The 25,961-nt window shown below is 35.3% G+C and overlaps 4 protein-coding genes and 3 long non-coding RNA genes across 13 annotated transcripts in view; 3 read left to right on the plus strand and 4 right to left on the minus strand.

Annotated features, from left to right (window-relative positions):
* The first annotated feature begins 3,242 nt into the window (after positions 1-3,242).
* LOC105142771 (uncharacterized) lies at positions 3,243-3,399 on the plus strand. Its single transcript, XR_845607.1, has 2 exons — positions 3,243-3,279; positions 3,325-3,399. It is a non-coding gene; the product is annotated as an uncharacterized LOC105142771 (long non-coding RNA).
* A 431-nt stretch (positions 3,400-3,830) lies between these two features.
* LOC105142770 (uncharacterized) lies at positions 3,831-9,231 on the minus strand. 2 transcript variants are annotated; one of them, XM_011050561.1, is made up of 10 exons: positions 9,127-9,231; positions 8,915-9,038; positions 7,372-7,896; positions 6,109-7,236; positions 5,685-6,009; positions 5,347-5,605; positions 5,022-5,238; positions 4,458-4,828; positions 4,215-4,374; positions 3,831-4,111 (listed from the first exon to the last, which is right to left on the minus strand). In XM_011050561.1, the coding sequence occupies exons 2-9, from the start codon at positions 9,029-9,031 to the stop codon at positions 4,224-4,226; spliced, it is 3,093 nt and encodes a 1,030-aa protein (XP_011048863.1). In that variant the 5' UTR covers positions 9,032-9,038; positions 9,127-9,231; the 3' UTR covers positions 3,831-4,111; positions 4,215-4,223. The 2 variants fall into 2 exon arrangements, with proteins under 2 accessions (XP_011048863.1, XP_011048862.1); XM_011050560.1 differs by having other exon boundaries at positions 9,121-9,231.
* A 3,242-nt stretch (positions 9,232-12,473) lies between these two features.
* Positions 12,474-13,358, minus strand: LOC105142782 (probable F-box protein At5g04010). Its single transcript, XM_011050571.1, has one exon. The coding sequence runs from the start codon at positions 13,356-13,358 to the stop codon at positions 12,474-12,476; it is 885 nt and encodes a 294-aa protein (XP_011048873.1).
* Positions 13,359-14,269: 911 nt separating this feature from the next.
* On the plus strand, positions 14,270-18,565 carry LOC105142768 (uncharacterized). Of its 5 annotated transcripts, XM_011050556.1 has the most exons (9): positions 14,270-14,384; positions 14,478-14,563; positions 14,650-14,794; positions 14,894-16,006; positions 16,600-16,663; positions 16,991-17,049; positions 17,451-17,591; positions 17,851-17,905; positions 18,213-18,562. In XM_011050556.1, the coding sequence occupies exons 1-4, from the start codon at positions 14,346-14,348 to the stop codon at positions 15,929-15,931; spliced, it is 1,308 nt and encodes a 435-aa protein (XP_011048858.1). In that variant the 5' UTR covers positions 14,270-14,345; the 3' UTR covers positions 15,932-16,006; positions 16,600-16,663; positions 16,991-17,049; positions 17,451-17,591; positions 17,851-17,905; positions 18,213-18,562. The 5 variants fall into 5 exon arrangements, with proteins under 5 accessions (XP_011048858.1, XP_011048859.1, XP_011048857.1 ...); XM_011050557.1 differs by lacking the exon at positions 17,451-17,591 and having other exon boundaries at positions 17,818-17,905; XM_011050555.1 differs by lacking the exon at positions 17,451-17,591.
* A 539-nt stretch (positions 18,566-19,104) lies between these two features.
* Positions 19,105-19,258, plus strand: LOC105142767 (uncharacterized). The gene is made up of 2 exons (XR_845606.1): positions 19,105-19,141; positions 19,184-19,258. It is a non-coding gene; the product is annotated as an uncharacterized LOC105142767 (long non-coding RNA).
* A 431-nt stretch (positions 19,259-19,689) lies between these two features.
* Positions 19,690-25,961, minus strand: part of LOC105142765 (uncharacterized) — a 20,405-nt gene continuing 14,133 nt past the window's right edge. The window contains exons 1-9 of one of the 2 annotated variants that reach the window (XM_011050554.1): positions 23,232-23,733; positions 22,340-23,096; positions 21,969-22,309; positions 21,544-21,868; positions 21,206-21,464; positions 20,881-21,097; positions 20,317-20,687; positions 20,074-20,233; positions 19,690-19,970 (exon numbers count right to left, since the gene is read on the minus strand). In XM_011050554.1, coding sequence (XP_011048856.1) covers positions 20,083-20,233; positions 20,317-20,687; positions 20,881-21,097; positions 21,206-21,464; positions 21,544-21,868; positions 21,969-22,309; positions 22,340-23,096; positions 23,232-23,732 — 2,922 coding nt within the window. In that variant the 5' untranslated portion in view covers position 23,733 and the 3' untranslated portion in view covers positions 19,690-19,970; positions 20,074-20,082. Of the gene's footprint in view, positions 19,971-20,073; positions 20,234-20,316; positions 20,688-20,880; positions 21,098-21,205; positions 21,465-21,543; positions 21,869-21,968; positions 22,310-22,339; positions 23,097-23,231; positions 23,734-25,961 lie in introns of those variants that run through there. The other variant, XM_011050553.1, reaches the window with a different exon arrangement.
* Positions 25,273-25,913, minus strand: LOC105142766 (uncharacterized). Its single transcript, XR_845605.1, has 3 exons — positions 25,866-25,913; positions 25,640-25,728; positions 25,273-25,539 (listed from the first exon to the last, which is right to left on the minus strand). It is a non-coding gene; the product is annotated as an uncharacterized LOC105142766 (long non-coding RNA).

Genomic DNA, 25,961 nt, shown 5'->3' on the forward strand with positions numbered 1-25,961 from the left:
AACTCTTGATATAGCAGAGGCAATGTTGAGAGCTTCAACAAAGATGAATACACTGTCAGGAAATTCAAAAAGTAAAGAGTAGAAAGAAACAATAGCTGTTGAGAAAGGAGGTTTGTCCATGAAGCAAGCTAGAAGGAAAGTTATTTTTGATGCCGATGTAAGCTATTCTGATTTTTTTTCATGGTAATTTAGTTTTTTTCCTTTCCAAATGTGCAAATCCTCAACATTTATTTTTAATGTCCACCTATTCATAAATCATAACCAGTTACAACTGGCCTGACTTTATGTTTTATCATCTCCATCTTAAAGATAGCTGTTCCCCCAAGAATTCAAGTGAACCTGACTTTATGTTTTATCATCTCCATCTTAAAGATAGCTGTTCCCCCAAGAATTCAAGTGAATTCCTTCTAAGTTTCTGATGTTTTCTTGCCCTCATCACTTGAAAAATGTTCTCAAAAGAAAATTGTAGATATCCTGATCGTTTTAGCATCTGCCAGTCTACCATTTCAAAATAAAGGTTAACATTTTGCCATTTATGTTGGGTTTCTTTTTTGCTTAGTTCTTTATTTAGATTAGACTTGAATATCACCTTTTTTTGGTAATTGAACCTGCTATTATTAGCTATTAGCTGATAGAGCTTTTTATGATCTGTGTTTTTCATTTTCACTTTCGCATGGCACTAAAATGTCTGCCTCAAATTTTATCATTATTTTTTAACACCTTTTTAGTCTACACAAAATACTTGTTTTTAATTTGTCTACCTTGGTAAATTCTTGTAATCAGATAAGAGAAATGACAACATGTATTCATTCTCCAGAATCCTTGAATCTCAAAAGATCCAGATCAGGTTTGTTTGCTATTTTTTTGTAGTTTATTCCTGGTTTATGAATTTTTATACATGAAACATTACAGAAATATGATCTTTTTATGGCCTTTATGACATAAAGATCAGTTTTCTGATTTCAGGAAATCAAAATGAGATGTCTTGTTGCTTATGTTTTTGCAGAAGCTATTTGTCAAACTCTTGAACTGTTTTAGATGGCCATTTCTGAGCTCATGGTTTTCCCCATGTTTGAGAAACCCAGTGATGGAAATCATCTCTATGGAGGGTCTGTTAATATATCTTCTGTAATATGATTCACCAACTGTTTAATTAATTTGTACATGTTGCAGGGAGACTACTTTTACCTACCCTAGATTTCTGGCGCAACCAAATTCCAGTTTATGATGAGGTTAGTGGTATCTCTGGTATATTCCCATTTTTGCATTTTTGGATTGTGATAGCACCTGTTCAGACTTGGCAAACACTGTCCATTAGTTGAACACATATGATATGCTTGAGGATACTAAAGTCCAATTTGCAGATATTGTTTTCTGCATTTAACTCTTAGAGAACGACATATATAGGGTAATATTTTGGGACAGGCATTATGGACATGACAAAAAACACTTTGGGGAGTGTTTTTGATACAGTCATTAACATTGACACGTATCGAAGCTTTGTGATACATGCAATTGTCATTTATGATACAGTCATTAACATTGACACGTATTGAAGCATTGTGAATCTGGTAAAACATGCAGAGTTTGTTGAGTTTTTATAATTAGCTTCACTTGGTCAAAAGTTATGTGTGAAACAAAGCTGTGAAGAACGATTTGAATTTGTCTACAGTAATTGACTTTACAAGAACTGATGTTGTAGGATTGTAAGATTCATTTTAAGGGGTGAGTGATTGGAGGTGATTGCTCTTATCTTGTCATTTCAATTCAGAAACATTTTTTTTCATGGTTCCTGTCTTATTTTCATTACCCATGTCTGTCTCTCCGCATAGATTCCAAATGTTCATTAAATGTATGTTTATTGAACCTCATTAAATCTTTAGGAAGTACACACTTCTAACAAGTTTTCTTTCTGTCACTGCCCTCTCTTCTACCCCCATGGTTTCACAAGGATGATGATACATTAAGGTTCCTTTTGTTTCAGAATCGTAATATCACTGGAGTTCAAGAAGAGCTGGGTGTAGTCGAACCATCTAGAGGTTGGTCTTTTATTTAACTATAGAAGAATTGGTGTTTTTGATTCAAAAAAAAAAAAAAAAAAAACCCTGAAGATTTTTAACTGTACTATGGTGAAAGTAAAGTTTGGTCGGTTATGCAGGTTTTTTTTAGCTAAAAGAATCACTGCTTTTGTACTTTCAAATTTTCTACTAAAGTATTGGATTCAAATCTTGTCCTTACAAGTCAATTGTCATGAAGTGATTATCTTCATTTCTATTTATTCCATTCAGTTATAGAATTGGGTTTTCTAATTGAATGTATTTGCCGCTCATTGCATGGCATACTTTGTCCTCAGGGGTTGAATCTAAGACTCAGAAGAGCAAGAGAGAGTAAATAAAACCACAGTTTCCTTTATCTAGGGGCAATCAATAATCACCATGGAGCAAAGCCATTAGTTTGGGAGGGGAGGAATGGAGATGGTGATGGGAAACAAAGGGCTAAAGGAGGTAATTGTTGTAATGATGAGGGATTAAGTTGGTCTCTTCAGAATTGGCATTAGCACCCAATCTAGGATCTTATTTTTGTCATATGCAACCGTTTGTCATGTTTTCCTATCCTCGAACTGGTCTTTCATAATAGTAGTTTTTTATTTTTATTTTTTCTGAAAATCTGATCCAATATAATTCATAGTTCCATTTCCTCCCATCATTTTTGTTTTTCCTCTGAAGGATTTCTTTCATTTTCTTCCTTTATCCAAATGGAGAGACAATTATAATCTTTATTCATTCATTCAACTTCAAACATCAAGGGGATCGTTTCTTTAATTGGGTTCTCAAACTAGAAGTTCCTCCGATTGGGTTTCTGAAGTTTTAATCATTTCGGAATTGAGTCTTCCTTCCATGTCCGTGAAAGCTTTTTCTATCTAAACCGTTTATTTTATGCAATAAAATTGGACCTCTTTGAGAGATTTTGGCATATCCTATTGCAAATTTCTGATAATTTCGGGAGAAACCCAGTTACGGAATCCTTGATCTGTTGGGAACCAAATTAAGAAATTATTTTGTTCATGGACCACATTGAAAATAAATAAATCTGCATATGGTGGTAAATGCAGATTGCACACTTTTGCATCAGAGTAAGCATCAATAATCTACCATCAAACTAGGTATGAAGATTAGTTAGAAGAGCAAGGCAGATGGCAGAAGGCACAGCTTTTGGTACGGTGCAATTGCTGGTTGATTTCCATGCTTACTAAAAGCATAAATTTTTGAAGATTAGTTAGTGATCTCTTATTCTCTACTCTTTTTTTTTTTTTTACCTTGCTAGAGCTTCTACATATAACATCATTATCATATTTGAATAGCTGAAATAATCTTTCATTCAAATGAAGAATTATTTTTTTATCATAGTGTCCAGGTCTGATTTGAGTGAGGGCTGGGGTAACTAGATCACCAGGTTAACCCATTTATCATCATGTCAATCTGAATTTTTTTTTCAAAATGATTATGTTTTAGTTTTTTTTTTAAAAAAAAAATCCTTAATATTGACTTGATTAGATTAGGACTGAGTTACGTCAAATCAATCAAGTAGAATCAATCAAGTAGCAAGTTCATATATTAGATCACTTAAGTTTAGCTGAGTTAATATAATTATCAATTCAAATGTTAGATTTTGAATCTCAAATTTGCAAGGTCAATTTGTTAGGCTAGTCGGGCTTTAATAACTATGATTTTTACAAGGAAAAATGCAATAAGTTGGGCGTTAACAACTATGTTTGTTGTTTTTGACAAGTAAAATTGTAAAAATGCATCGAGAGAAAATGGAACTTAATCTTAAGAAATCCAAACTTTATTATTATTATTATTTGAAGAAATCTAAAATCAGAAATTACTGTAATGATACGTTTATGAGTTTCAAAGGCCTAGGGAGAAATTCTCTGGCTAGAAGCTGGAAATGTAAAAGAGGCATCAATGTCCTTGCCCTTCAAGAACTTCTATTTCTTTGGATTGGAGTTGTAATTTGGTTCTTGACGAGGAAAGAATCTGACCCCAATAGTGATCATTCTGATCGACAACATCGCTTCTGCTAATTCCTTCTGAGCCTCCATTGTTTTCTGATCACAGTCAGCATAAAACTAACGTTAGATGCTATTTCCAGCAAAACCCATTAAGGCAGGGATAAAGTCTAAGGCGGTACCAGCTAGAACTGTAGCATACCTGGCAGCTTTACTCGATGATCACTAGACGAGTCCACTGTCCATCGTCTAGACAGGGTGATGCAAGTGATTTCGGCAACTGCACAGCATCGGCTTCGCCACAGCTGTCCTGATGATCACTAGACGAGTCCACTGTCCATCTCATTGGAACAACCAAATTCCTGCAGCAGAAATGGAAAAGTGATAGGCAACATTTTGAATCCTAAGAATAAAAAATATCTTGAAATCTTTGCAGTTAACTTACCCCTCCATACATTTGTATAAGCAGCGATTCATCTGCTCCTCCGTATAATTCCGAAACAAGGTGTCGAGACGCGGTGCTAGTATTGGTATATCAGATGATGGTAAAATATCCCAAACCTTCAAAATTTGAACGCAGAATGAGTTTTCCTGCAGAATGTCCACAGTCCAGATCATATTTAGCTGTCCATTAACATTATACTGCTCTATCAGTGGAGAAGAAAGGCCATTGTGAACCATTAGGCTTCTGTTCTTGCGAGACTGATGCTGACGCCAACCATTTGAAAGCTTGGCTAGTAGGGGAAGCACTTCCTTACAGATTCTGACATTCCTAACTCTCGCCATGGATCTCCGAAAATCATCACTGAAAAAAACCTGTATTAAAGTGAAGGTAACAGCTAATTAATACTTGGCACCGGAGCATGACATTACAGTGGGCTAAGAAGCAGTAATATCTGTTCTGAAGAATGGCTCCAGTTCCATGGATCAGCAGAGCAGCAACTATTGTATATTCTGTTAATATTTCTGAAAAAAATATTCAAGACTTGCCAAGAAATAATAAGCTCACCATCCATCTTGCATTCCGGAACAATGGAGAGTGAGTTTGTAGTAGAACATCAAGTCGGCCATGCTCGATCAAGCTTTCTGTAATAGCCTGAGCCAAACTCTCATCCTCTTCAGCGTTATAGAAGCATTGCCGATGCTTCGCATCGTTGACTATCTTCTTCCAAATAGAGCCACTCCTAACTAAAGTTGCTTCATTTCCTAAAATCCAGAGGCAATACCTCCACGCCAGAAAATATAAAAGTTCAAATAGGAATGGAGAGACAAAAAAAAAAAAAAGGAAACGAAACTTTTGAGCTGCTGATGTTTTCTCGATTCTTATGTAGTACCTTGCACGAGTCAGCGCCACATTTGCTCGTCGAGGATTCGAAACAAAACCCACCGATCCGTTCTCATTGCTTCGAACAGTAGAGATAATTATCAGATCCTCCTCTCCACCCTGAAAACCATCAACCGTGCCAACACTTACAGAAAAGGCACTGTCAGAATCTGAAATGAATTTCCCAATCTTCTCTTGAATTGCATGAACTTGAGCCTGGTATGGTGATATGATACCTATGCTAACCTTCTTCCCAGTGCCATTAATATCTGTAACATCAACATGAAGTCAAAAGAATTCTGTAAATCTATAGATACATCAGAAACATCTGATATTTCTAAATAGAACCTTTGAAAAGTCTCCCAACTATATCAGCAGCAGCAGCAGCCTCGACTGTATTTTTGAAACTCTGTTTCTCAACAAATTCCTCTTTTCCATGGGCTATATTTATGAAAGAGTAGGATTCAAACATGTCTCCTTGGAGGAACCGTCTCCTGTAGCCAGTTTCTTTGACGTTTGGCGCATCCAAAACCTGCTTCCCATAGAACTCCGTATTCGGAAATAAGCTTATTGATGGATGCATTCGATATTGAATGTTTAGAAGATGGCTCTTGCATCCCAGCTTTACGAGCCTCTCAAACAAACTTCTACCAAAACCAGCCTTCTCTGAAATCTAATAGTGGTGCGTTTTAAACATGTTACGGTATGAAAAAGTAAAAGGTTTTGATGGCATCAAAAGATAGAGGAATAGAACCATTCAGGAAATCCAAACCTCGCTATTAACGATGGCAGGCAATTGCTGTTCATCTCCTATGAGAATAGCATGGTGAAGGCCGGAGAGTTGTAAGGGGATGGTTGATTCACATTCTTTGAGCTGAGCAGCTTCGTCAATCACCAAGCAACGCAGAGGTGCCATTCTTATACTATGCAGCCTGGCAGAGCCTGACACGGTACAGAAAAGCAGGCATGCATTTGATAAGCAGAATTTCTCAATAGCATTTTTATCAGCGAATTCTGGAACCTGAAATTTTAGAGAAAGTATGCGTAGAGTGTTGAGGCATTCCCTTATTTCATTTCTCAACTTTATACGATTATGAAGTGTTCTTTCTTCATCTTCATTTTCCCATGGAATCTGCTTTAAACCTTCATTGGCAGCACTGAGACTAAGCAACAAGGTTTCAATTGATGTCATCAAATCAAGAGCCCTGGTCATGATCCTCATCACTTCTAATGAAATCAAAGAAGTCGGTAAGTGTGTATACAAATTCACAATACAGAACTTTAATTGCTTTCCGGAGAAATCAAATCTTTTCCATACGAATCGATCACAAGTCAAAAGTCCTTCCTTTCCCATGTTATCCTGCAAGTACAAACTGTATTGCGCTTCAGAGTCTTCAAGTAAACTTATCAATGAAGCTAAACTGTGTTTCCAGCCAGTTGATGGATGAAAGCTCTTCTCAAGTGTATCAGCACGATGATCAAGAAATACATGAAGAAGGCCATTCTGATCACCATCAACCTTCATTCTCTCCCGATTCCCAAACAGAATTATGTCTCCCATGCCATAAGTTTCATATCCAACTACATCGGCAACTGTACTCACGACACGAGCTGCAACTTCTAACGCTGCAATGTTAGTTGGAACACATGTAAGTGTTCTGCATTTCATTCTTAATAGTGAGTGTAATATGCAACTAGCTGTCTTTGTTTTCCCAGTTCCTGGAGGACCGTGTAATAATTTGACAGAATAAAGATGACAGCATCTGGCTGTGTGGATACAGCTTGAAACCGCAGCTTCTTGCGAGCTGTTTAAATTAAAAGACTGTAATGTTTCCCTTATGCAGGCAGAGGCAGCATCACTTTTTTTACGAGAAGAGCAGATAGTACAATTTTCACCATCCTGCATGAGATCAGTTATAAATGCAGTCAAGCTCAATATAGAAATGAATACAAAAAATAGATTTGCCATCTTCAAAGCTGGGGGTTACAAAAATGAGATTCTGAATCAAGAAACCAGAATCATAGTTCTTCTTACATTGAAATTATTTTGCAGCACTTTCTGAATAACGTTCATGTTCCTCCCTTCGAGTTCCAAGTGCAACGATCTCCATATTCGCAAATTTGTCGTCAGATTTATCAAATGAACAGCAAAGAGTGTTCCCTTGTTCAAGCCTTCTTCATCCACTATGGGCTTCGAAGACAGAATCGAGGGTGTCAAACGATTTCCCCTTTTCACGGCATGAACGAAAGCAACAAAATAGGATTGCTGGGTATTCCTTAAATCATCAATGCACTTCAGTTTCACATTTGTCAGGGCTATAAGATCCCCAACCCAAGGCACATATCCACCTCTGGTTTCTTCCACCGACATTTCGTAAAACAAGTCCTTAGGTAGCTTGTAATCCTTAGATTTTCTAACACGAAGTATTCTACAAGTTGGTGCTGCAGCCAGTGATTCTGTACTTGAAAGCAAATCAGCATGTGTTTCCACATGTAGGGGTGTAATGAATGCTTTCATGTAATGAGCTGTTGACATGAAGGAGTTTGGGATCTCCTCCACCTATTAGGGGACAATGTCAGAGTTCAGAATCATTCTCATGCTTGTAATCTGGCTAGCAGGAAATCTTGGTATGAATTTTTAAGAGCTTAATTTGCCAAACTTTTGAAGAAAATCTTGCAGTGGAAAAACCAACTGGTTTTGACAGAAATTTAAATCCAAAAGCTCTTAAAAGAACATAATGTTAGAAAATTTGTTCCAAGGGCCAAATTAAAATGGTTAAACTTAATTTAGTTAAGACTTTATTGAAAAAAAAATTTCAATAAGATTTTTTAAACAGAAATATTAACATGGTTTAAATAAATTATATATATTATATGTAAACTAGAAATTAATCTCAAACAGTACTTTAGTGTGTTCCTGTAGAATCTAAAACCCTTGATACGTCATCGAATAAATAAAAAAAATTTCTTATAATTTATATAATAAAAAATTAAAGAATCATAAATAAATATAAGCAAAGTGACCTTGGCTCTAGATACCGGCATGGACTTGGATCTCATGTTTTGGAGACTAGCTATAGCAATTCACTGTATTATTGACTTGAATTTGGTTCTGACTCTTCTTTAGCATGTAATGAACTATTTTTTATTAATTCATTAATTGATCTAGTCTATGAATAATAAATATGAAAAGTTTTTTTATTCAACATGAAAAGGTAAAATTCAAAAAATATTGTTAATTTTGTTTTATGGTGGATTTTTCAAACTTTTCTACACCTTAGTTTTTCAGCTTATTCTCTTTAATTTAGAAATACAACTAAAAATGATAATAATAGGACATTAATGACAAATAATTAATTATTGACAACAATAAATTCTCAATCTAATAAAAGAAGTTGAAAGAAGAGTATTTGATAGGTTTTCAAACTCTTCTACGTCTTAGTTTTTCAACTTATTCTATTTAGTTTCAAGCTATATTTTTCCTTGAGCTTTCCTTCTTAAAAGAACTATGAAGAACTAAACAAAACATGGAATAAGATTATGATCTTCCAAGAGAATGTTATTGCAAATTAACAAACCTGGTCTTTGTAAAGATCCTTATTGAGCACATCTTGAATAGACCAAGAAAACACTAAATCTAGAAACCCTCTACCCTTGACCTTTTCCCACTTCACATGATCAGTTCTCTTGTCCATGGCTTTCCTGTTACATATTCATCAGCTTCTCAAAAAACACAACAACATTATATGGTTATTATGAGTTGCAAAATGAAGCACAAACTCACCTATACCATAGCAAACCCAGAACAGTTAATGTCTTGAGCACTTCTGCTAGTGAAAGAAAAGTATATGCCGTGCTTTTCCTTGGAAACGAAGAAAAGCTTGGTACATTGAAAATGTATTCCTTTCATAGACTTCATGTACCACCGATCATTGTAGTCAATGACAAGCTCTTCATTTCATTGACGTACATTAGTGAGTTCAATCATGCTAACCACATAACGAGTGCTGTAAAAGAGATTAAAAACTTGCACTCTAGCTGCTCTTAAATATCGATCAAGTCAGACTCAAAGTTAGTGTTCTAATTGAAGGCATTACATTTCAAGAAATGAAAAAAATTGTTTTACTACGAGATTATCATTAGTTCTGGCATTGTTGTAAATCTCCACAAAGTGAGCTATATATTGCTTATGACTCCCTTTGCCATTGAATTCTTGAAACTTTGGTGGTTGATAGTTCGAAGGCATCTTTAGCAGGTCAATTCATTGGGTGTATAGCTTCGAATAAAAATGTGAGGGTTGAACTAAGCTTTCCACTTAGTTCGTGATGGCTTCGTTGATAAGGCTTTTTAGTTGACTTATGGTAAAGATACCATCAATAATACCACATATATTCCTTGCAACTCTGATTGTAGAATCCTTAATAACATCTAATTGATCTACTTGTAAAGCCTTGGTAGACGAGGTTTGACCTCCTTCATTCATACTCTTAAACTTGTCCATCAACTTTGTTATCTCATGGTTTTTTGCCTTGAGTAAAGTCAAAAGCCCCTCGATGAGTTTTGTCAAGTTAGCCATTTGATCCTTCAAAGATGTTGTTTCAATCATCATCACTAACATGGTGCCAAAACTCGAAGCCTTACTTAGTGATTGACATGGAAAAGCTTTTATAGGTGAATTGTCGAAGTCATCTTAGATGTCGAAGAGAATTTCACGCACCCCACTTGACTTTAGTAGTGGAGTTACTTGTGGCTTCATCTTTGAGGCAAGATCTTGTGCCTTTTTTACATTTGAAGTTGATGTCAACTTGAGAGTTGACTTAGGTTATGCATATAATTTGATGATGAATTTTGTTTTCAATATTAGAGTTGAAGAATATTCAATGATATATCGACGACTTGAATTAATAGCCTTATTGCTCTTGGATGCAACAATGGTGATCATGTTCCTCCTAGTTGCCATTGGGAGTTTGGTGAAAATTCTTTCTTGAAGGGAAGAGATGAGAGGTAGAAATCTCACAAGTAGAGTTGCCAGAAATTTAGAGACACAATTTTGAGCACCTAAAATTAAACAAGCACACATGTAAAAATATATGATTTTATTAAACATATGAACGTGTACAATCTTTATATAATATATTCTTTCAAAAGAATAAGACAATCCTCTGATTTTTCCCTTGAATTTGATGTATGGTGACTTCATTTATTTAATAAATCAACTCAAAATTTATACTTTGCAAGAACGCGAATTTGAGCGTGTATTGTGAAGCAAGATTTTGTGATTTAATGCTTTGAAGAGTATCTTTGATTCGTCTTCAAAGTGTTGAAGAACTCTTATGGGGCGTTTAGGCTTAATTTAATAGAGCTTAATAAGATTTGGTGATTTGATGCTTTGAAAAGTACATTTGATTTGTCTTTATAGTGTTATTGAAGAACTCTTATGAGATGTATAGACTTGATCCAATAGAGTTTTGTTCTTTGTAGACTTCAAGCATAGATGAATGAGGCTTGAGAACTCTTAAGAGAGTTTCCTTGTTTGAAGAGAGAGTTTCCTTGCTTAAAAAGTTTGTCTTGAAGAAAAATTGTATCTTCAGACCTCTTTTCTTTAAGTTGAGGCACTTTATTTATAGAGATCTGTAGAGGCTCTTAGATCCTTTTTCAATGCCACATAACATAATTTTATTGGTTGGTATTTATTGAAGAGATCTGACATTTATGACAAGATATCTTGAATATCTCATCCCAAGTGTCAACTTTTTATTGACCAAAAAATATATGAAGGCTCATTTATTTTCCATGTCATTGATTTCAATTTTATTTTATCCTTTTTTTAAAAGAATAAAATAACACATGGTGAAATTTGATTGGTAGAAAATTTGTATTTCTAAAATGTTAATGGTTTTCTATTTAGTTATTACACTCTCATAACACAAATACTCTAACCCGATTTGGTAGGTTGACCTAGTAGATTCAGATTTCTTTTTCTTTTTCTTCATTTGTTTTTTCCTTCCAATTTCATTTTTAAATATTCCAACTATAACTAAAAGGCATCAATATTTTTTCTTCTAATTTCATAACACGAATCCCAGGTTTGACGGATTAACCTGGTTTGAAGGGTTAAACTAGTTAATTCATATATTTTTTTCTTTTTCTTAAGTAGTTTTTTTTCTTTCAATTTTATCTTTTAATATTGATTTGATTAAGAATTAAACTTTATGATTTATTTTGTTTACTATTCATTAGATTATTGTAATTTCATGAAAGAATTTTACTATGCTCCTCCTTGCAAAGCACTATTTATCGGAATAATGCTTTATTTTATTTTTTTAATTAATCCTTTTTAATTTCATTTAGTAATATTAAATTTTTTTCCTTTTTTAATTACCATGTTTTTATAACACGACATTACAGTCAAATCTATATCTAAGATTCTGGATTTGATGTTGTAACCAAATTTATTTAAACTTGAATCATATATGTTTAATATTATTATTAGTATTATAAATATAATTTTTAGGTCAGATGTAACAAATACATCCAATGTTTTCAGGTATAGCTTTATAAAAACACTTAATAGATTTTGTTTTTGCAGGCCACATTTATAGTATTTTTAGTATTAAAAAACTTATGCAAAGTCAATAAAGTTCTTGATTAACAATTCTATATTTTGTTGACTAGGTAAAAATATTTTTGTACCTTGAAAAAGAAGAAAAAAATCAACACCCCGAACCTGTTGCTGGTGAAGTTATTGGCATGGCTGGAGTTGCTTTTGCTATACATGCAGGAGTTACAGGGACTTACTTTGAGTTATATTATATCTGAATTCGATGGCAATAGTTTTTTTTTGGGAAGAAGGGTTTGTTTCTTGTGCTGCCAGAGATTTTGTTTATTATTATTATTTTGATAGTAACAAAGATTTCACGGGGAGGAAGACAGAATCATCAAAGATATTAACAGTACAAATCACTGCTGATAAAATTTATTAATGAAGAAAACAAAAATGAATAATTGTATCACAGGCTACACAATGCCAGGCTTGTAAAACTAAAATGAATAAAAAAAAAAGAACTGCAAGAAGCTTGATCAGAGGAGCCACCATGCAAGCTTCCCAGAAGTGATCAGAGAAGAGATGAGAACGACTTAAGCATCGCAAGGCAGCAAAAAGTGCTGCAAATGTCTCAGAGCATCATCCATGCTTAGGTACCTCCAATGTTTTGTATTCATGATGGCCAAACTCAACTTTCCTCTCTTGAAATTGCCGTCATCCTCTATACCCTCCTCCTCATCAATACAATTCTCACTGCAAAATCCCAACTTTATCTCAGCAACAAGGCTGCTTGCGGTGACCATGTTTGAGCAACACCCCGGCAATGGAAGCTCCTTGGAAAACAAGTCTTCTGCCTCCGGAACAAGGCTGGCCTTTCCACTACACGATTCCATCATATTAAATACAGCTTTCCAACCTCTCAACACAACGTTCCACGTGACTTTTATCTCCCGTATCGCTTCCTTTTTCAGTGAAGACTCAAGATCTACGTCGACAGCGAACTTGAATATCCCATTAGGATCTACATGGAGTTCATCGCATGGTTTCGATAGGGTGAATAAAGTGGAAGACTCTCCGGTCCTTGCATGGATGACGAAGAGGAGGTCATTTAGGGGCAGGTGGGGTTTTATTGGCTTTTGAAGCTGGAGCTTGGAGGCTGCGGTGGAGGCAATACCGTAAAGGCGGTGACAAGAGACAGCTGGGTCTACGTGTTTGAGGTTGTAGACAGAAGGGTAGTGAGCAGAGCATATCGGCCGCCAAATATCCTCAGAGGAGAATGACTCCAGCCATGATTTGGAGACACAAGAAGCAGCAGCAAGGGATTTAGGGTCTAGATACTGAGCCACTAGAAAAAGAAGCTCCCAAGACGGCGATGGCGAATAGGATACTAGTTTATTCTTGAAGAGTTTTAGTCTTTTGACAGAAACATGATGGATATTTTCTTGACTAGAAGAGCGTTTGAGCTCCGTGAGAGACATGGAGAGATGGCTTAATTTGGTTTCTCCTAATTATTCTAACGATCAATTCTTGGAAGGCTAAAGAATGGAGTAGATTTCAACCCTGGAGGTGCTTCATTATATAGGCTGCTAATCTATTGATCAGCAAGCCGATGGGATTCCTGTTCCATCTCGGACATCCTATTCCGGATTAGTTAGGGTTAATCCTAATCCGGTGACGTAAAAGTTTTTAAGAAAAATCTCGTTTTAACTTTTGACCTAATAATTTTAATAGATTAATGAATTAACTTAGATCTTAAATTTAATTAGATTAATAATAAAATATATTTAAATTAAAATTTAATTTAAGTTTAGTTAGATTGGATTTAATAATCAAATTAAGTGGAGAAATATATTTTTTTAGGTACTCATGTGATTTATTTAGAACTTGTTGTTAAATGTTATAATAATAATTATTTTTTAAATGGTTTATTGTTTTAAAATATATTAAGTGGTAGAAGGTTTTAAGAAAAATCTCGTTTTAACTTTTGACCTAATAATTTTAATAGATTAATGAATTAACTTAGATCTTAAATTTAATTAGATTAATAATAAAATATATTTAAATTAAAATTTAATTTAAGTTTAGTTAGATTGGATTTGTTAGATTTGGTTTAATAATCAAATCAAGTTGAGGAATAATTTTTGTTTTTATGGCAGTGATTTATTTAGAAATTGTTAAATGTTATAATAATAACTGTTTTTTTAATTTTTTTTAATATATTAAAATAATATATATTTTTTATTTTTTAATATTAACAAATCAAAAAAATATAAAAATATAAAAAAATAATTAAAGCAAAAAAGAACTTAATTTTTTTCCACCGCGAAAACAAACAAGCGGTGTCTAACTATCCTTTATACGACAGCGTTTTTAATAATAGGGCTCCTAATTCTCTTTCTTCTTTCTCAACGGTCACTTCGCTTCTCTCTTATTTCTTCACCTTCATCCCATGTTCCAGTATCAAGATGACTACCGAAGCCGCCACCTCATCTTTCCAGAAAACAGTTAGTTACTAATCACTGCTTTCTTTTACCACCGCTTTTACACTACGATGCTGATAATGTCTCCAATTTTAATTATTTTTTTGGAAAAAATAGGTGTTGTTACATGACTGGTGGTTGATCAAAGCCGAGCAGGAGTTCCAAGGGAAGAAAATTGCTGTTGCCGGCTTAACTTCTCCTGAGTAATTATTTATTTTTACATTATCTCTCTTATAATCTTTGATTTCTTTGTAAATAATTATTATTTTTTAATTATTAAATGTTTCAGGAAAAAACCTGTTCGTGTGTTTCACTCAGCAGCAATTACCAAAAGATACGATGTTTTCACTCTTCAGACAGCTGATGGCGTCAATGTTCTTCTCCAAGGTTATATTAACAGGACACTCACTGTTGAAAATGGATTTTCTTCTCAGGTTTTCTTTTTTCCTTATTTTTTTTCGTGTTTATTAATATTATTTGTTTTTCGACATCATATCGTACTTTAAGTTAGGTTAATGTGTATGTTGCAACAGGTCTTTCGGCATTTCTGTTTCGGCTTTCCTCCTGATTGGGAAGAATGTGGAACCAAGTTTCTGAATAGTAACTGTGAAAGCGCGGCAGAGCCTCCGGTGTCTCAAAATGAATGCCGGCCTGTTTTCTTATCATTGCCAGTAGATGATGGTGTTAATAATTTGAAGAATGATGACTCAAAGAATCTTTCACCACTATCGAGATGTCGTGTAAATGATGTAAGTTGGGTGAAAGATAGTGTGGTGGTACCAGCAAAGCCTTCTGGTCACCATGTGGATGTGGCACTATCTTCTGAAAAGATAGGCAGCAAGAAAAGCAAAACCATATCTTTTGGAAAGTTGATGGCTAAAAGGTCAAGTAGTTTAGAAAGAATCAGCATCAAGAATGATGCATCGGGGGAATGCTCAGCACTCACGGATTATAATGTGGGCAATATCACTAAATCAAACTTTGACCAGACACTGTCTGTTAGAACTTCAGGTGTGGTACTGGCTGTATCCTTAGAAGTGATCTCGAGTTTAAAGAAAAAGAAAAGGGAAAATGAGGGAAACAAGGATGGACTGAAGAGTGGAAGTGATTTCTCAATGCCATCTTTGCCTCAAGGCCCTCAGGTTATGCTAAGATGCATTGAAAATAATCCTACACCAGGGCCGTCTCTTTCTAGATCTCCGACTCGGGGAGATTCTGATATTTTAAATCAATCTGATAAATGTCTCGTGGAAAACTCTGTGTTTTCCAGCATGCGGTCAGGTGCGGAAGCAAATATCATTAGTCCATCCATGGAAGAAACAGAGACATTGGATGCTAATCTCATTGATTCTGGACATAGGAAAAGCACTGCCTCTGTGACAAATCTGATAAATATACCGATACAGAAATCGGTCTCTGGACATTCAGTGAGGTACAAAGCCAAAAGGTTGAAATCAGTTGAAGGTAAACCGAAGAGAAATTCAGGCACAACTCTTGATATAGCAGAGGCAATGTTGAGAGCTTCAAGAAAGATGAATACACTGTCAGGAAATTCAAAAAGTAAAGAGTAGAAAGAAACAATAGCTGTTGAGAAAGGAGGTTTGTCCATGAAGCAAGCTAGAAGGAAAGTTATTTTTGATGCCGATGTAAGCTATTCTGATTTTTTTTCATGGTAATTTAGTTTTTTTCCTTTCCAAATGTGCAAATCCTCAACATTTATTTTTAATGTCCACCTATTCATAAATCATAACCAGTTACAACTGGCCTGACTTTATGTTTTATCATCTCCATCTTAAAGATAGCTGTTCCCCCAAGAATTCAAGTGAAATTCCTTGTAAGTTTCTGATTTTTTCATGCCCTCATCACAGTTTCTGATGTTTTCTTGCCCTCATCACTTGAAAAATGTTCTCAAAAGAAAATTGTAGATATCCTGATCGTTTTAGCATCTGCCAGTCTACCATTTCAAAATAGAGGTTAACATTTTGTCATTTATGTTGGGTTTCTTTTTTGCTTAGTTCTATATTTAGATTAGACTTGAATATCACCTTTTTTTGGTAATTGAACCTGCTATTATTAGCTATTAGCTGATAGAGCTTTTTATGATCTGTGTTTTTCATTTGCACTTTCGCATGGCACTAAAATGTCTGCCTCAAATTTTATCATTATTTTTTAACACCTTTTTAGTCTACACAAAATACTTGTTTTTAATTTGTCTACCTTGGTAAATTCTTGTAATCAGATAAGAGAAATGACAACATGTATTCATTCTCCAGAATCCTTGAATCTCAAAAGATCCAGATCAGGTTTGTTTGCTATTTTTTTTGTAGTTTATTCCTGGTTTATGAATTTTTATACATGAAACACTACAGAAATATGATCTTTTTATGGCCTTTATGACATAAAGATCAGTTTTCTGATTTCAGGAAATCAAAATGAGATGTCTTGTTGCTTATGTTTTTGCAGAAGCTATTTGTCAAACTCTTGAACTGTTTTAGATGGCCATTTCTGAGCTCATGGTTTTCCCCATGTTTGAGAAACCCAGTGATGGAAATCATCTCTATGGAGGGTCTGTTAATATATCTTCTGTAATATGATTCACCAACTGTTTAATTAATTTGTACATGTTGCAGGGAGACTACTTTTACCTACCCTAGATTTCTGGCGCAACCAAATTCCAGTTTATGATGAGGTTAGTGGTATCTCTGGTATATTCCCATTTTTGCATTTTTGGATTGTGATAGCACCTGTTCAGACTTGGCAAACACTGTCCATTAGTTGAACACATATGATATGCTTGAGGATACTAAAGTCCAATTTGCAGATATTGTTTTCTGCATTTAACTCTTAGAGAACGACATATATAGGGTAAATTTGTGACAGACATGACGATATTAATGCTTGACTCTTCAAATAAGTAATATTTTGGGACAGGCATTATGGACATGACAAAAAACACTTTGGGGAGTGTTTTTGATACAGTCATTAACGTTGACACGTATCGAAGCTTTGTGATACATGCAATTGTCATTTATGATACAGTCATTAACATTGACACGTATTGAAGCATTGTGTATCTGGTAAAACATGCAGAGTTTGTTGAGTTTTTATAATTAGCTTCACTTGGTCAAAAGTTATGTGTGAAACAAAGCTGTGAAGAACGATTTGAATTTGTCTACAGTAATTGACTTTACAAGAACTGATGTTGTAGGATTGTAAGATTCATTTTAAGGGGTGAGTGATTGGAGGTGATTGCTCTTATCTTGTCATTTCAATTCAGAAACATTTTTTTTCATGGTTCCTGTCTTATTTTCATTACCCATGTCTGTCTTTCCGCATAGATTCCAAATGTTCATTAAATGTATGTTTATTGAACCTCATTAAATCTTTATGAAGTACACACTTCTAACAAGTTTTCTTTCTGTCACTTCCCTCTCTTCTACCCCCATGGTTTTACAAGGATGATGGTACATTAAGGTTCCTTTTGTTTCAGAATCGTAATATCACTGGAGTTCAAGAAGAGCTGGGTGTAGTTGAACCATCTAGAGGTTGGTCTTTTATTTAACTATAGAAGAATTGGTGCTTTTGATTCAAAAAAAAAAAAAACCTGAAGATTTTTAACTGTACTATGGTGAAAGTAAAGTTTGGTCGGTTATGCAGGTTTTTTTTAGCTAAAAGAATCACTGCTTTTGTACTTTCAAATTTTCTACTAAAGTATTGGATTCAAATCTTGTCCTTACAAGTCAATTGTCATGAAGTGATTATCTTCATTTCTATTTATTCCATTCAGTTATAGAATTGGGTTTTCTAATTGAATGTATTTGCCGCTCATTGCATGGCATACTTTGTCCTCAGGGGTTGAATCTAAGACTCAGAAGAGCAAAAGAGAGTAAATAAAACCACAGTTTCCTTTATCTTGGGGCAATCAATAATCACCATGGAGCAAAGCCATTAGTTTGGGAGGGGAGGAATGGAGATGGTGATGGGAAACAAAGGGCTAAAGGAGGTAATTGTTGTAATGATGAGGGATTAAGTTGGTCTCTTCAGAATTGGCATTAGCACCCAATCTAGGATCTTATTTTTGTCATATGCAACCGTTTGTCATGTTTTCCTATCCTCGAACTGGTCTTTCATAATAGTAGTTTTTTATTTTTATTTTTTCTGAAAATCTGATCCAATATAATTCATAGTTCCATTTCCTCCCATCATTTTTGTTTTTCCTCTGAAGGATTTCTTTCATTTTCTTCCTTTATCCAAATGGAGAGACAATTATAATCTTTATTCATTCATTCAACTTCAAACATCAAGGGGATCGTTTCTTTAATTGGGTTCTCAAACTAGAAGTTCCTCCGATTGGGTTTCTGAAGTTTTAATCATTTCGGAATTGAGTCTTCCTTCCATGTCCGTGAAAGCTTTTTCTATCTAAACCGTATATTTTATGCAATAAAATTGGACCTCTTTGAGAGATTTTGGCATATCCTATTGCAAATTTCTGATAATTTCGGGAGAAACCCAGTTACGGAATCCTTGATCTGTTGGGAACCAAATTAAGAAATTATTTTGTTCATGGACCACATTGAAAATAAATAAATCTGAATATGGTGGCAAATGCTAATTGCACAAAGCTTGTGCATCAGAGTAAGCATCAATAATCTACCATCAAACTAGGTATGAAGATTAGTTAGAAGAGTAAGGCAGATGACAGAAGGCACAGCTTTTGGTACGGTGCAATTGCTGGTTGATTTCCATGCTTACTAAAAGCATAAATTTTTGAAGATTAGTTAGTGATCTCTTATTCTCTACTCTTTTTTGTTTTTCAAACCTAGAGCTTCTACATATAACATCATTATCATATTTGAATAGCTGAAATAATCTTTCATTCAAATGAAGAATTATTTTTTTATCATAGTGTCCAGGTCTGATTTGAGTGAGGGCTGGGGTAACTAGATCACCAGGTTAACCCATTTATCATCATGTCAATCTGAATTTTTTTTTCAAAATGATTATGTTTTAGTTTTTTTTAAAAAAAAAAAAATCCTTAATATTGACTCGATTAGATTAGGACTGAGTTACGTCAAATCAATCAAGTAGAATCAATCAAGTAGCAAGTTCATATATTAGATCACTTAAGTTTAGCTGAGTTAATATAACTATCAATTCAAATGTTAGATTTTGAATCTCAAATTTGCAAGGTCAATTTGTTAGGCTAGTCGGGCTTTAATAACTATGATTTTTACAAGGAAAAATGCAATAAGTTGGGCGTTAACAACTATGTTTGTTGTTTTTGACAAGTAAAAATGTAAAAATGCATCGAGAAAATGGAACTTAATCCTTAAGAAATCCAAACTTTATTATTATTATTATTTGAAGAAATCTAAAATCAGAAATTACTGTAATGATACGTTTATGAGTTTCAAAGGCCTAGGGAGAAATTCTCTGGCTAGAAGCTGGAAATGTAAAAGAGGCATCAATGTCCTTGCCCTTCAAGAACTTCTATTTCTTTGGATTGGAGTTGTAATTTGGTTCTTGACGAGGAAAGAATCTGACCCCAATAGTGATCATTCTGATCGACAACATCGCTTCTGCTAATTCCTTCTGAGCCTCCATTGTTTTCTGATCACAGTCAGCATAAAACTAACGTTAGATGCTATTTCCAGCAAAAACCATTAAGGCAGGGATAAAGTCTAAGGCGGTACCAGCTAGAACTGTAGCATACCTGGCAGCTTTACTCGATGATCACTAGACGAGTCCACTGTCCATTGTCTAGACAGGGTGATGCAAGTGATTTCGGCAACTGCACAGCATCGGCTTCGCCACAGCTGTCCTGATGATCACTAGACGAGTCCACTGTCCATCTCATTGGAACAACCAAATTCCTGCAGCAGAAATGGAAAAGTGATAGGCAACATTTTGAATCCTAAGAATAAAAAATATCTTGAAATCTTTGCAGTTAACTTACCCCTCCATACATTTGTATAAGCAGCGATTCATCTGCTCCTCCGTATAATTCCGAAACAAGGTGTCGAGACGCGGTGCTAGTATTGGTATATCAGATGATGGTAAAATATCCCAAACCTTCAAAATTTGAACGCAGAATGAGTTTTCCTGCAGAATGTCCACAGTCCAGATCATATTTAGCTGTCCACTAACATTATACTGCTCTATCAGTGGAGAAGAAATGCCATTGTGAACCATTAGGCTTCTGTTCTTGCGAGACTGATGCTGACGCCAACCATTTGAAAGCTTGGCTAATAGGGAAAGCACTTCCTTACAGATTCTGACATTCCTAACTCTCGCCACGGATCTCCGAAAATCATCACTGAAAAAAACCTGTATTAAAGTGAAGGTAACAGCTAATTAATACTTGGCACCGGAGCATGACATTACTGTGGGCTAAGAAGCAGTAATATCTGTTCTGAAGAATGGCTCCAGTTCCATGGATCAGCAGAGCAGCAACTATTGTATATTCTGTTAATATTTCTGAAAAAAATATTCAAGACTTGCCAAGAAATAATAAGCTCACCATCCATCTTGCATTCCGGAACAATGGAGAGTGAGTTTGTAGTAGAACATCAAGTCGGCCATGCTCGATCAAGCTTTCTGTAATAGCCTGAGCCAAACTCTCATCCTCTTCAGCGTTATAGAAGCATTGCCGATGCTTCGCATCGTTGACTATCTTCTTCCAAATAGAGCCGCTCTTAACTAAAGTTGCTTCATTTCCTAAAATCCAGAGGCAATACCTCCACGCCAGAAAATATAAAAGTTCAAATAGGAATGGAGAGACAAAAAAAAAAAAAAGGAAACGAAACTTTTGAGCTGCTGATGTTTTCTCGATTCTTATGTAGTACCTTGCACGAGTCAGCGCCACATTTGCTCGTCGAGGATTCGAAACAAAACCCACCGATCCGTTCTCATTGCTTCGAACAGTAGAGATAATTATCAGATCCTCCTCTCCACCCTGAAAACCATCAACCGTGCCAACACTTACAGAAAAGGCACTGTCAGAATCTGAAATGAATTTCCCAATCTTCTCTTGAATTGCATGAACTTGAGCCTGGTATGGTGATATGATACCTATGCTAACCTTCTTCCCAGTGCCATTAATATCTGTAACATCAACATGAAGTCAAAAGAATTCTGTAAATCTATAGATACATCAGAAACATCTGATATTTCTAAATAGAACCTTTGAAAAGTCTCCCAACTATATCAGCAGCAGCAGCAGCCTCGACTGTATTTTTGAAACTCTGTTTCTCAACAACTTCCTCTTTTCCATGGGCTATATTTATGAAAGAGTAGGATTCGAACATGTTTCCTTGGAGGAACCGTCTCCTGTAGCCAGTTTCTTTGACGTTCGGCGCATCCAAAACCTGCCTTCCATAGAACTCCGTATTCGGAAATAAGCTTATTGATGGATGCATTCGATATTGAATGTTTAGAAGATGGCTCTTGCATCCCAGCTTTACGAGCCTCTCAAACAAACTTCTACCAAAACCAGCCTTCTCTGAAATCTAATAGTGGTGCATTTTAAACATGTTATGGTATGAAAAAGTAAAAGGTTTTGATGGCATCAAAAGATAGAGGAATAGAACCATTCAGGAAAATCCAAACCTTGCTATTAACGATGGCAGGCAATTGCCGTTCATCTCCTATGAGAATAGCATGGTGAAGGCCGGAGAGTTGTAAGGGGATTGTTGATTCACATTCTTTGAGCTGAGCAGCTTCGTCAATCACCAAGCAGTGCAGAGGTGCCATTCTTATACTATGCAGCCTGGCAGAGCCTGACACGGTACAAAAAAGCAGGCACGCATTTGATAAGCAGAATTTCTCAATAGCATTTTTATCAGCGAATTCTGGAACCTGAAATTTTAGAGAAAGTATGCGTAGAGTGTTGAGGCATTCCCTTATTTCATTTCTCAACTTTATACGATTATGAAGTGTTCTTTCTTCATCTTCATTTTCCCATGGAATCTGCTTTAAACCTTCATTGGCAGCACTGAGACTAAGCAACAAGGTTTCAATTGATGTCATCAAATCAAGAGCCCTGGTCATGATCCTCATCACTTCTAATGAAATCAAAGAAGTCGGTAAGTGTGTATACAAATTCACAATACAGAACTTTAATTGCTTTCCGGAGAAATCAAATCTTTTCCATACGAATCGATCACAAGTCAAAAGTCCTTCCTTTCCCATGTTATCCTGCGAGTACAAATGGTATTGCGCTTCAGAGTCTTCAAGTAAACTTATCAATGTAGCTAAACTGTGTTTCCAGCCAGTTGATGTATCAAAGCTCTTCGCAAGTATATCAGCACGATGATCAAGAAATACATGAAGAAGGCCATTCTGATCACCATCAACCTTCATTCTCTCCCGATTCCCAAACAGAATTATGTCTCCCATGCCATAAGTTTCATATCCAACTACATCGGCAACTGTACTCACGACACGAGCTGCAACTTCTAACGCTGCAATGTTAGTTGGAACACATGTAAGTGTTCTGCATTTCATTCTTAATAGTGAGTGTAATAAGCAACTAGCTGTCTTTGTTTTCCCAGTTCCTGGAGGACCCTTTAATAATTTGACAGAATAATGGTGACAGCATCTGGCTGTGTGAATACAGCTTAAAACCGCAGCTTCTTGCGAGCTGTTTAAATTAAAAGACTGTAATGTTTCCCTTATGCAGGCAGAGGCAGCATCACTTTTTTTACGAGAAGAGCAGATAGTACAATTTTCACCATCCTGCATGAGATCAGTTATAAATGCAGTCAAGCTCAATATAGAAATGAATACAAAAAATAGATTTGCCATCTTCAAAGCTGGGGGTTACAAAAATGAGATTCTGAATCAAGAAACCAGAATCATAGTTCTTCTTACATTGAAATTATTTTGCAGCACTTTCTGAATAACGTTCATGTTCCTCCCTTCGAGTTCCAAGTGCAACGATCTCCATATTCGCAAATTTGTCGTCAGATTTATCAAATGAACAGCAAAGAGTGTTCCCTTGTTCAAGCCTTCTTCATCCACTATGGGCTTCGAAGACAGAATCGAGGGTGTCAAACGATTTCCCCTTTTCACGGCATGAACGAAAGCAACAAAATAGGATTGCTGGGTATTCCTTAAATCATCAATGCACTTCAGTTTCACATTTGTCAGGGCTATAAGATCCCCAACCCAAGGCACATATCCACCTCTGGTTTCTTCCACCGACATTTCGTAAAACAAGTCCTTAGGTAGCTTGTAATCCTTAGATTTTCTAACACGAAGTATTCTACAAGTTGGTGCTGCAGCCAGTGATTCTGTACTTGAAAGCAAATCAGCATGTGTTTCCACATGTAGGGGTGTAATGAATGCTTTCATGTAATGAGCTGTTGACATGAAGGAGAAGAAGGGGCTGTGGAGGGCGAGTCTGGCCACCCAAGGCTTGATGAAAAAGAGGGCTGGTCCAAGAGCTTAATTTGCCGAACTTTTGAAGAAAATCTTGCAGTAGAAAAACTAACTGGTTTTGACAGAAATTTAAATCCAAAAGCTCTTAAAAGAACATCATGTTAGAAAATTTGTTCCAAGGGACAAATTAAAATGGTTAAACTTAATTTAGTTAAGACTTTATTGGAAATTATTTTTCAATAAGATTTTTTAAACATCAATTCATCTCCACCAAAAGATAAGTAATAAAACATCAATGACAAATAATTAATCATTAACAACAATAAATTTTCAATTTAATAAAAGAAGTTGAAACTCTTCTACATCTTAGTTTTTCAACTTATTCTATTTAGTTTCAAGCTATATTTTTCCTTGAGCTTTCCTTCTTAAAAGAACTATGAAGAACTAAACAAAACATGGAATAAGATTATGATCTTCCAAGAGAATGTTATTGCAAATTAACAAACCTGGTCTTTGTAAAGATCCTTATTGAGCACATCTTGAATAGACCAAGAAAACACTAAATCTAGTAACCCTCTACCCTTGACCTTTTCCCACTTCACATGATCAGTTCTCTTGTCCATGGCTTTCCTGTTACATATTCATCAGCTTCTCAAAAAACACAACAACATTATATGGTTATTATGAGTTGCAAAATGAAGCACAAACTCACCTATACCATAGCAAACTCAGAACAGTTAATGTCTTGAGCACTTCTGCTAGTGAAAGAAAAGTATATGCCGTGCTTTTCCTTGGAAACGAAGAAAAGCTTGGTACATTGAAAATGTATTCCTTTCATAGACTTCATGTCAACTATCGTTTCCAACTTTTATATTCAAGTCTTTCTTCCTCGTATATGGACTTTGCCAGGGATACAGAGAAAAGAATAACTTCAGATTCACAAATGCTCCATACCTATCCCTGTAGTTCAGAATTCCTAGCATAATCTCTGTCTTTTAAACGTTTTCTAACTAAACCCTTCTGCTCAAACAAGATTCTTTCAAGCAATATCCCCATTCCTTCTTCCTTCTCTTTAGTTTTTGTTCTGTATATGTGGTTTCTGCGCCAAGAATCTTTGCATGCAGTGAAACTTGTTGCAACCTTTGAATTTGTTTTAGTTTGTCAAAGAGATCCCTCCGTATGGGCCGGTTCCAACATTTTGTTAGCCATTTAATTATCGGTGGTAAAATTGAAACATTTTAGAAACTATAAGATTAATGTTGGAAAAGAGACAAAAATATAGTTTGCCGTACAGCCTTTTTGTTACCTAATGAAATAACGTGCGTGTAGAAGAATTTTGATGTAGTTTTGCAATATATATATATATATATATATCGCCAGATTTTAACTAGATAGGAAGACAACTTATCCGTTATTTATATATCGCCAGATTTTAACTAGATAGGGAGACAACTTATCCATTATTTATATATCGCCAGAGGCAACTTATCCGTTATTTTATACGAAACTTGTCCCGAGTTTAACAACCCTGTTTAGGAGATGATCGTCATCTCATATTTGATTCCCACTGTATATTTCTCCTCTTTAGCTCATCTAAAATCAAAACATTAACATTGAATTGATGCCTGAAACTAGAAAGGAAAAATATCTTCATTAATTTTTACAACCCTTTTGCAACATAATTAGACTTAGCATAGGTTGACATAGTTAAACAAATATATAGCCATGCAACAAGTAGGGAGGACTTCATTATTCAGTCAGACAGCTGCAACTTCCATTCAAGAACTTGTAGAGCAACCTGAGGAGTCAAATTGTCATCTTAATTTTTGTTTTCACACATTAGAGCAAGAGAGATTATTCTAGAAATATTTTAACAAGAGTACTAAAGATGTCCTTACCACATTAATTATTATTTGGCCTTAACCACCTAGGTTTTGATCCCCTTGTTCCACTGCTAAATCCATCTTTCTTAGACCTCCAGGGCTGTCTGATACTCATGAACATCATACAAGAATTGGTGATTCGAAGAATACTACTGATAGAGTGGTAGGTCGAAGCTAAGACAACATAAAATTTGACCTTTCCATTGTGAAACAAATTGTTCAGAGTTCTAGTATTGCATACCTACTAGGTGTTGCTGGTGCTTCTGATGCATCCCTGATAACAAGTGAAGCTAATGGTCGTGACAGGAGTTGTGCAGGATCGGTTTCAGGCTTACTA

Source organism: Populus euphratica, unplaced genomic scaffold (genome assembly GCF_000495115.2).
Source record: "Populus euphratica unplaced genomic scaffold, PopEup_1.0 scaffold217.1, whole genome shotgun sequence".
Classification (NCBI taxonomy): Eukaryota; Viridiplantae; Streptophyta; class Magnoliopsida; order Malpighiales; family Salicaceae; genus Populus; species Populus euphratica.

What these genes read in the sequence shown, in the direction of transcription:
- LOC105142782 (XM_011050571.1), bottom strand. Translation starts at nt 13,358, where the DNA reads ATGTCTCTCACGGAGCTCAAACGCTCTTCTAGTCAAGAAAATATCCAT.
- LOC105142770 (XM_011050561.1), bottom strand. Translation starts at nt 9,031, where the DNA reads ATGGACAAGAGAACTGATCATGTGAAGTGGGAAAAGGTCAAGGGTAGA. An exon ending in TGCTGCAAAATAATTTCAAT is followed by an intron (nt 7,237 to 7,371) that starts GTAAGAAGAACT and finishes GATCTCATGCAG; the next exon opens with GATGGTGAAAATTGTACTAT. An exon ending in GTGGCGCTGACTCGTGCAAG is followed by an intron (nt 5,239 to 5,346) that starts GTACTACATAAG and finishes TCTGGCGTGGAG; the next exon opens with GTATTGCCTCTGGATTTTAG.
- LOC105142768 (XM_011050558.1), top strand. Translation starts at nt 14,346, where the DNA reads ATGACTACCGAAGCCGCCACCTCATCTTTCCAGAAAACA. An exon ending in CCTCATCTTTCCAGAAAACA is followed by an intron (nt 14,385 to 14,477) that starts GTTAGTTACTAA and finishes TGGAAAAAATAG; the next exon opens with GTGTTGTTACATGACTGGTG. An exon ending in GCCGGCTTAACTTCTCCTGA is followed by an intron (nt 14,564 to 14,649) that starts GTAATTATTTAT and finishes TAAATGTTTCAG; the next exon opens with GAAAAAACCTGTTCGTGTGT.